This window comes from Gouania willdenowi, chromosome 9, assembly GCF_900634775.1.
Source record: "Gouania willdenowi chromosome 9, fGouWil2.1, whole genome shotgun sequence".
Classification (NCBI taxonomy): Eukaryota; Metazoa; Chordata; class Actinopteri; order Blenniiformes; family Gobiesocidae; genus Gouania; species Gouania willdenowi.
The window spans coordinates 1,614,432-1,623,760 of NC_041052.1; the positions used below are offsets into that span (position 1 = coordinate 1,614,432).

Below are 9,329 nucleotides of genomic sequence, written 5' to 3' on the forward strand. Positions count from 1 at the left end.
TGTCGACATCAACTACAAAAACTTCAATTTCCAGGCAAACGTTGACGATAAGTCTTGTGAGGGTGCTGCGACAAACCTCAGTTTTGGTGGCGTCTATCAGCAGTGTGTGAACCTCAGCCCAGATGCAGATCCAATGTGTGAGCCCCTGGCCCAGAAAAACCCAGATATGGGATACTTTTCCTGTCGTCCCCCTTATACGCCAACTTTACTGAGGTCAGAAGTCAGGAAGCAAGCTTACACTTCAAATGATTGCTTTGAACAAAGTTATGCTTGTGGATTTCTCTGGATGGATACTTGTTATAAAAAGGTGTGTAGGACAAACGTTCGCGTTTGATCGGCTCGCATTGACACCTATTGGTGCTCCGTAAATGGAAAAGCACCGGACTTTTCTGGCTTTCTGTTCGGAGGCTTTTACACATCAAACAATGAGAACCCTGTCACTAAAGATAAAAACTGTCCTTCAAACTTTATTACCGTTAAGTTTCTCTCAGACGGCCAATCACAAACATCAAATAATGGGTCTGCCAAGTTTACACTAACTGAGATAATATTACAGCGTTATTCAAAAAATAGTGAAATCGAAATTAATTAACAATTTCAAGGACGTACACACCTACTCTCAGCACCAACATAGGAAAACAAATAACACTCTAAACAACATGTTCATATTGACTTATGAGTCTCTTTTTGTACATTCTCTTAAACTGAAATAAATTCAGATCTTTATATTACGAAGTAAAGAATTCCACATTTTGACCCCCACAATAGAAATGCACATCTGCTTTAAGGTTGTTCGTGGAAATTGATGTTTGAAATTCAATTTCCTTCTGTGGTTCCTATTCTCTGAACTAAAAACAAACAACTTTAGTAAATGTTCTGCTAATGCTCTTTTTTTTTTGTTTAGCTCTGAAGTGTCTGCAGCACAATCAAATCTTTAAGTTTTAATAACCCTGACTTAAACAAACTGCTTGTGTGCTCTCTGTAACCTGCCTTATGAATAATTCTTACTGCTCTTTTCTGTAATAAAAATAATGGTTTTATATTTTAAAAAAATATCCATAGTTCATAGTAGGAAAGGAAGAACCCAACGAGATCCACATGAACAAGCATTTAGCGACAGTGAGAAGAATAAACTCCCTCTGATCTACACTCATTCCTTCACAATTTACAAATGTAAACCAAAGTATATAGAAAACTTAAAATTAAAAAAATGGGTGGATCTTAATGAATTCATTGTAAATATTTGATTGATATGAGGTAATTATAAAAGTAAACCAGAAATACAAATAAAGATAGATGATATCCAATTAGAAAATGTTACTGAAAATGAATTCCTAGCAGTAATAATTGATAATAAACTGAGATGGAAAGCCCACATTACTCTACCAGTCAACACACAAAGATTTTTCACTTTTAAAGAGAACATTCGCAAAAGCTCTTGAAGAAATTTGGTCAAATTAAGTGAGATCTGGTTATGAAAAGCACTGCGTGCAGAGAGTCATGGAAAGAATCCCTTTTTTTCTTGGCTTGTGCTGAGAAAACCAAAAACATTCCATCCACCTCCATAAACTCACAACAGAAAAAAAAACAACAAATTCAAACAGGCCAGATTATTCATCAGAGACCAAAACACTGGCCCAATCCGTGAAACAAACACATGTACACACATGTACAAGCACACACCCTTATTTCCCTTAAAGAATGCAGAGTGACAAACAGAAAATCCTCCTGCTCACATTGTGCGCACACACATACACACACGCAAACACACACACACACACACAGTCCATGAGAGATTCACAGAAAGTGGTTCTTCACATGAAAACAAACTTAGTCAAGCTGAGGAAATTGGAAAGGCCTCCGAGGAGAGCAAGAAGGAGAGAGCGAGAGTGAAAGAGCTGCAGATACAGTACGAAGCACAAAGGGGGTGGTGGGGGGGAGGCGTGGACTCCATCTTTAACCAAAGAGCTTGTAACACCCTCCTTTCATTTCCAGCAGGATCAAGACTTTGGACGATTTACAGATTGCTTCTCGCAAAGAGTCGTGTCGTCGATGGGAACAGAAAAGAGGAAAAACTAGAGAACAAGTCAGTGATTTGTTCCTAAAAGAAGACAAACAGATAAAAACGGCCAGAGGTGAGAATGCATGCTTGGTTATGATGTGTTCCTCTCACATATTTGTAGATTACTCAAGTATCAATGTCAAGGTTAGAAGTTCATCTGTATTGGAACATGCAACTAAAATAGTCACAAAGTGCTTCACAAAGATAAAAACCACATTCAAATACAAGTATACAAGAAAATACAATCAATATTGGCAGCTATGACTGAGTCGGTAAGACTAGAACCCTTTCTTTAAAAAAGTAGCTATTTTTCGGGCTTCTTAAAAGAATCCAAAGAAGGAAGTGAGAGAAGAAGCTCGTGACAACTTTAAATGGCCGCTCTCCTCGAGTTTTAAATCATGTACGAGGGACCATCAAGAGGTTTTTCCCTGAGGGCTGAGGCTCTGTGACCAGCTGTATCAATCAATCAATCAATCAATCTTTATTTGTATAGCGCCAAATCATAACCAATGGTATCTCAAGACACTTTACAGTAGAGCAGTCTTAAGGACGGACTCTTCATTTTATGGATACACACATATGCATATATACGTATATACACATACATATGTATCCCACACCCAACATGAATTCATCATGGCGGCAAGGAAAACCTTCTGTTAAGCAGCAGGAACCTTGTGTGGATCCCATTCCTATGATGAACAGCCATCCACGTTATGCTGTGTTGGGTGTGTGCAGAGGAAAGGGTGGAAACAGAGCCGCTGAGACTCTGTAACTCCACACTGAGGATCCCACGGACCTGCAAGACAAAAGCCAGAAGGAGTACAGGAGCAAACACACAAGGGAAGAAGCAGACATAAAGGTAGTGTTTGAGAGAGGAATGGGACCCTCTCCAGTCCCTCTCTAACCTAAATGACCTCTCTCTTAACGCCCTCTCCAACCTCTCTCCAACCGAGCATGCCCCCCCCCCCGGCAGTCTATGCCTATTGCATCTTAATTATGAGCTATGAGCTGGTTCCTAACTAAAAGCTTTATCAAAGAGGAATGTTTTGAGCCTAACCTTAAAGGTAGAGAGGGTGTCTGCCCCCCAAACCGTGGTTGGTAGATGGTTCCAGAGAAGTGGGGCCTGATAACTGAAAGCTCTTCCTCCTATACTACTTCTAGAGACAAATGGAACAACGAGTAGTCCAGCATTTTGAGAGCGTGGTGTTCTGGGGGGATTGTATGGCACTACAAGCTCCTTGAGATAGACTGGTGCCTGTCCATTTAGGGCTTTATAAGTGAGAAGAAGAATCTTGAATTCTATTCTATATTTTATGGGAAGCCAATGCAGAGAGGCTAATACAGGAGTAATGTGATCCCTTCTCCTAGTTTTAGTCAGTACACGTGCTGCAGCATTTTGAACCAGCTGAAGTGTCTTAAGCGACTTGCTTGGGCAGCCTGCTAAAAGAGAATTACAATAATCCAGTCTAGAGGTAACAAAAGCATGGACTAGCTTTTCGGCGTCGCCCTGAGACAGGATAGATCTGATTTTAGCAATGTTACGGAGATGAAAGAAGGCAGTTCTTGAAGTTTGTTTTATGTGAGAGTTGAAGGATAAGTCCTGATCAAATAGAACCCCAAGCTGTAGGATTTGATCAGGTCGGCCAAGTACACAGGAGCCTGTCCATGTAGGGCTCAAAAGGTCAGAACCAGGATTTTAAAATAAACCCGGTACAAGACATGGAGCCAATGAAGACTTTGTAAAATAGGAGTAAATTGGTCCCTCGCAGATGGGTTTTGGACAAACTGTAAACAAGTACAATCTCTCTTATTGAGGCATGTGAAGAGGCTGTTGCAGTACTCTAACCACGAGGAGACAAAAGCATGAATAATAATTTCTGGCTCTTTTTTTGTTACAATAGATCTATGTTTAGAAATGTTGCAAAGCTGAAAAATGCAGTTTTTTTTAGAATGGTGCTCAAGTGTCATGGTTCCTAATACTGAATTTTACCGACAAGCTATGGTTTCCCAGGTGCTGTTTGAATGTAGTATGAATGGAACTATCTGGGGCAACAATGAGGGTCTCTGTTTTCTATGCTTTAAGTGGAAGTTGTCATTTAACCACTGTTTTACATGAGACAAGCAGCAGATTATTGAGCTCAAGCTATGGACTTCAGATGTCTTAAACAAGCAGTGCGATTGTAAATCATCAGCAAACAGATGATAAGTCTGTAAATGGCTGAATTATCTGGTTGATAGGGAAGATGTACAGAAAAAATAAGTGCGGACAAAGGACGGAGCCTTGAGGCACACCACAGAATAGATAGTAGGCTTCGACATTTTGAATCATATTGAATCAAATTGTGGGACATTGTTTCTTCCTCTGCAGAGACTGTTTGTGCCATAGTTACTGCAGGTCACCATGGGACCAGGAGGAAGGTTTGTTGTCCTGTGTTTACTGCTGACTATGCAAAACCAGCACGTCCTCGGATGTCACACAGGCACAGCGTCAGAGTGTGAGAAAGCTTCATTTGTTCCGGGCCACAACCTGGCAGGGGAGGGCTTCGACGTCGTTCGTATGCGTCGGACGGGGGCGTACGTCATCAATGTCAAAGCTTATCTGGCCGACAACCACACGTGCACGCTGTGTCCAAACCGCTTCCAGCAAGGACAGGTGATGCCTCTTCTTTATTCCTGATTCTGTCCAAAGTATTCCATTCTCCATTCCATTCCTGTCTTTGACCTTTCCACATTTTCCCCAATCATTCCTCCTCCTTATCCATTTCCTGCTCAGATCCAGAGGCTTCCCGCCGCGGTGCTTGACTGGCGTTCGTTCAGCCGCTGCAGCAAACAACTCACCAGCGCTCTGCACCACTCCGTGGACTCACTGCTGCGGAGCTCCAACTCACTGGTTAACAGCAACTGGAACGTAGGTCTGAGCTTGGACAACGTCGGCGGGGCGGTGCTGGGGGGGAGTCGCTCGGACTTGGCAATGTTCGCGCGCTCCCAGCACAGCGTGGACAAAGCCACTTTTGCCCTCCATGAAATCAGTTGCACCTATTACAGGTAAACTTTTATTTATCCATCTATCTATCAAATATTTTCTTATGGTGCTTTCACACCGGTTTAGTCCTGGACTTGGTCGAATGGGTAGAGAACAGCTGATAATTTGATCACCTGGGTTTGCAATCAGAGAACAACTTCTGATCCACTCCAAACTGCTTTTGGTGCAGTTCCATGAGCTAACCCCTGGTTTGAGCAGCCACCGGTTCTCTCACCATCCCATGTGCTTTACGTTTTCGTTGATACTTCCTGTGTTTGATCCTGTCTGAGAGCGGTTGTGTTCACAGCGCTCCTAATCGCCCTAGGATCCGTCGGTGTGAACGCACCCTTATTGTTAGCACTTGGACTTGAAGAAAGAAAGACTAAACTAAGTTGCAGAAGACTTCAATGTGAACTTAAAAGCTTCTTGTCTCCCTGTGATCCACATGCCTTCTGTTTGTGTAGCTACAGGCTAGCTGACCACCCCCAGCTGAGTGCGGAGTTCACCAAACTTCTGAAGAGACTCCCGCCAAGTTTGACCACGAGCCAGAGCAAAGCCATCTACAGACGACTTATAGACACCTACGGGACTCATTACATTCACCGGGTCAGTGATTGAAGGAATACAAGGGTTTTCACGGCGGTGTAGGGGTTGCATTGCCCCCCCCCAGTGGTCAAAAGTTTTCATTCCAGTTTTCTCAAATTCAATTGAAAATTTTTAATTCTCAATATAATTTACATAATATACAAATATTTTAAGTGCCATAAAACACAGACTCTACAAAATATGTATGAATTTCTTTGTTGTGGCGCTCGAGTCATGTGACTTGGTTCTTCTGTTGCGCAATTCTTGTAAATGGTGAAGCGACACTGCCCCCAGCAGTTTGTGTATGGTACTGCAGCAAAAATGGATCAGAAATATTTTATCATGAATTTAAAACAATCTAAAAATGGTGATTTTTTATGGCACGGTTCACAGAGATAAAAAAGATAAAAGAAATCAGGGCGGAGCTTCTTTCTTCTTGTAAATAGGATGTTACATTTTATTTTTTACAGCTGTTTTACTGTGTTTTAGACTAGAAACTAGAATAGAATAGAATAATAGAATAGAAGGCTTTTATTGTCATCATACACAATGTACAACGAAATTAAAGGACAACTCTGGTGGTGCAAGAGTACAGGTATAAAGAAAAAAATAAAATAAAAAATTAAGAAAAGGTAAAAATATATAAATATATACTAGGTTAATACTATGCTAAAGCTAATGCTAGTCAGTGCCAGATAATGCTAATGGTAGCTCATGCTATTGCTATTGTTAATGTTAATGCTGAGCTAATGCGGGCCAGCACCTACTTCCTCACTTACATTTTCTTCAGGAAATGCAAATATTCTAGTATTTTTTGCATCATTGAATATGTTACACACATTGTGGTTGGCGCTAATCTCGAGACAGTCTATATATTTAATACCATTTTTTTTTTTTGCCCCGCCCCATGGCAAGAATCTCAAACTCCACCTATGGTTTAAATGTGTGTGACTCTTTCTTTCTTTCTCGTTGACGTGCACCAGGTTCATCTCGGTGGGAAGGTGAGGAGAGTCACTGCGTTTAGGACGTGTCTGGCCACACTAAAAGGCTTTTCAGAATCTGAGATCAAAAACTGCCTGAACATGGAGTTCAGCATGGCGCTGGGCTTCCTGTCTTCCAGTGCGTCCTTCTACAACAAGTGTTACCACCTCCTCAAGGAAAACCTGGGCATGGGCTTCTACCAAGGCTTCATGACGCACAAGATCGAAGTGACCGGTGGCGAGAGGTACTTCCCCGACATCCTCTACCAGCAGAACCCATCCGAGGCCTACCATATGTGGATGAACAGCCTCCAGGACAATCCCGACGTAGTTTCCTACGCCATCTTCCCTTTGCATCAATTGGTGGAAGACGTTCAGATCAGCGCCAATCTGAGGAGCGCCGTCACAGAATACATCAAGGAGAACCAGCTGCAGGTAAGGTCCAAGTACTGCTACCCAACGCTGAACCTGGACCACAACTGCTGCCCTCTGAGAGTGGGCCGAGGAACGCTGAGTTTGTATATCAAGAGAGCAGAGGCTCTGAATTCCGACCCCATCGGCGAAACAGACGCTTACGTCAAGATCTTCTACAACGGCATGTACAAGAAGACAAACATTGTGATGAATGACAACAACCCATGTTGGTACGACGAATTCGGCTTTGGGTCCATCGAACTGGGTCAGGAGCTCCGGCTGGAGCTGTGGGACAAGGACGTGATTTACGACGACCTCATTGGGAGTTGCCTCATCGCTCCTGAGAGAGGAACTCACTCTCTGAGCTGCCAGTTCCGCCAAGGAGTTTTATATTTTAGCTACACCGTCAAATGTGACGCACATCTGACTGGATTCAGCTGTGGCCGCTACTCCCCAAACGCTGAGTAACACCACAAGGTTTACGACGGTTAGCTAGAAATATGTTAAGATTTCATTTATTCAGAAAATTTACAGTACTTTGATCACCTAACATGTTTCGAATGTCAACTGCCAGACTTCCTCAGAGTCGTCTGCAGATCGCTTTGATGTGTCCAATGCCTGCACACAGTTTTGTCCATGACTTTCGTGTATTACTGAGGTGTATTGTCTGCGCCAATATGATATTCATTTAATGCAATATACATTTTACCTAAATTTGAGAGTTAGTCATTTGGATGTTTGAATACATGTTTTCACAACCAAACTCAGCCAGCTCTGCTGTTGGGATGTTGAGTGACTTGTGAACCCTGAAAGTTTCCTATTCCCAGGCTGGTTCTTCCTCCGTTTGTTGAGATGTGGAAGTTTGTGGCTTCCATTCTTTGTCTTAAGGCTAAAGCCTTAGACTCCACCTGTGGGTTTCATATTTCTCATCAGGCCATATATATGATCGCTGTCCTGATTTTCCTTAGAGCAAGATTTAACCCCGGCTGCTCTCATCGAACTGTTATCTCCAGTTCTTCTGTTGCTTTAGAACATGATCTGACCTCCCTTATTCTTCCAGGGATTTTGTCTCTACCCTGTTTTTTGATTCTGCTTGTTTTAATAAACTTTGTATTATTTTAGCAAGTATGTTTCAATGAAGATCCTTTTTTCCACATCACCTTTTTCCATCATCCACATCATCACCTGGACAGACACGACAAACTCGCCGTTGATCGGCAGTGACTGCTACAATTGTTCTTCCATGATCGTGGTGACCCTGAGTTCATCCAACATCCTTGGTGGGTAAGTGAACTGGGTGTTTGGGGTCACTGTGTTAACATAGAAATTGTACAGTTTAAAAGAATTTGTGCATTGGGTGATGTTTGTGAGGGTGAGAAGTGGAATAGGTTTCGTCTAGATTATGTTGTTAAATTATGACAGGAATTTAATTATGGGATATTGAAAAATAAAACTAAATTGTTAGGATAGTTTTGTTTTGTAACGTTAGGGCAATAATGGCAATTTAATGGTTTTGTGGACTCAATATCCATGCGAGAATTGGGAATAAGGCCTATTTTCCTACATTCTGTGAGTCAGTGAAGCAGGTTGGTCACTTAATCATGAAATATGCTATAGGGGATTTGGAATTTAATTTGGTGAAGTTAAAATTTGGAATAAGAGAGATGAGAACAACATGACTGCGATGAATCCATGAGTTAAGACAATTATTTGTTGAGAAAAGGTTTGAGAATTAACTCGACATAGTGGAAACTGAATGAGCCACTATGGAATAAAGCGCTGTTTTGATGTTTTGTGTGTCAATAAGAATGAATAGATACAATTGCTGGTCAATTGTATTTGTTTATTCTCTGTTATTTGTGAAGCTTCTTGTGTGATCTATATGTTGATTTGTCTGTTATCACTTGTGTTACGTCATGTTTGTAGGTTTAAACAGTTAAGTGTTAAAATAAAGATTGTTTAATGAGAGAGACAACGTTTGCCTCTTTATGGGTGTTTGATCATGAACCATGTTTTATGGAAGAGCATTTTTTGGTTAATAATATAAAGAAAATGAGCCTATATCATCCATGGGACTTTGATAGAGTTGAAAAAGTAAATAAATAATGATATCTAAGAGCCATCGTAGAGAGACTAGAAATAAAGCATTATGAGCCCAAAATTCAAGGGAAAAAAAAGAAGTTGCTGTTTACAAACAAGTAACTACGGTTAAATTAAATAATATCAGGAGATGGAGATGGAACAGCTCATCTATGGAATTGTG

The 9,329-nt window shown here is 41.4% G+C and overlaps 1 protein-coding gene across 3 annotated transcripts; it reads left to right on the forward strand.

Annotated features, from left to right (window-relative positions):
• The first annotated feature begins 1,723 nt into the window (after nt 1–1,723).
• On the forward strand, nt 1,724–8,191 carry LOC114469769 (perforin-1-like). 3 transcript variants are annotated; one of them, XM_028457569.1, is made up of 6 exons: nt 1,724–1,909; nt 1,996–2,135; nt 4,434–4,718; nt 4,839–5,110; nt 5,552–5,693; nt 6,656–8,191. In XM_028457569.1, the coding sequence occupies exons 3-6, from the start codon at nt 4,467–4,469 to the stop codon at nt 7,532–7,534; spliced, it is 1,545 nt and encodes a 514-aa protein (XP_028313370.1). In that variant the 5' UTR covers nt 1,724–1,909; nt 1,996–2,135; nt 4,434–4,466; the 3' UTR covers nt 7,535–8,191. The 3 variants fall into 3 exon arrangements, with proteins under 3 accessions (XP_028313370.1, XP_028313372.1, XP_028313371.1); XM_028457571.1 differs by having other exon boundaries at nt 4,452–4,718; XM_028457570.1 differs by having other exon boundaries at nt 1,999–2,135.
• The last annotated feature ends 1,138 nt before the right edge of the window (nt 8,192–9,329 follow it).

Coding starts and splice junctions, on each gene's coding strand:
- LOC114469769 (XM_028457569.1), top strand. CDS start 4,467: ATGGGACCAGGAGGAAGGTTTGTTGTCCTGTGTTTACTGCTGACTATG. Junction 5,111..5,551: donor ATCAGTTGCACCTATTACAG/GTAAACTTTTAT, acceptor CTGTTTGTGTAG/CTACAGGCTAGCTGACCACC. Junction 5,694..6,655: donor GGACTCATTACATTCACCGG/GTCAGTGATTGA, acceptor GACGTGCACCAG/GTTCATCTCGGTGGGAAGGT.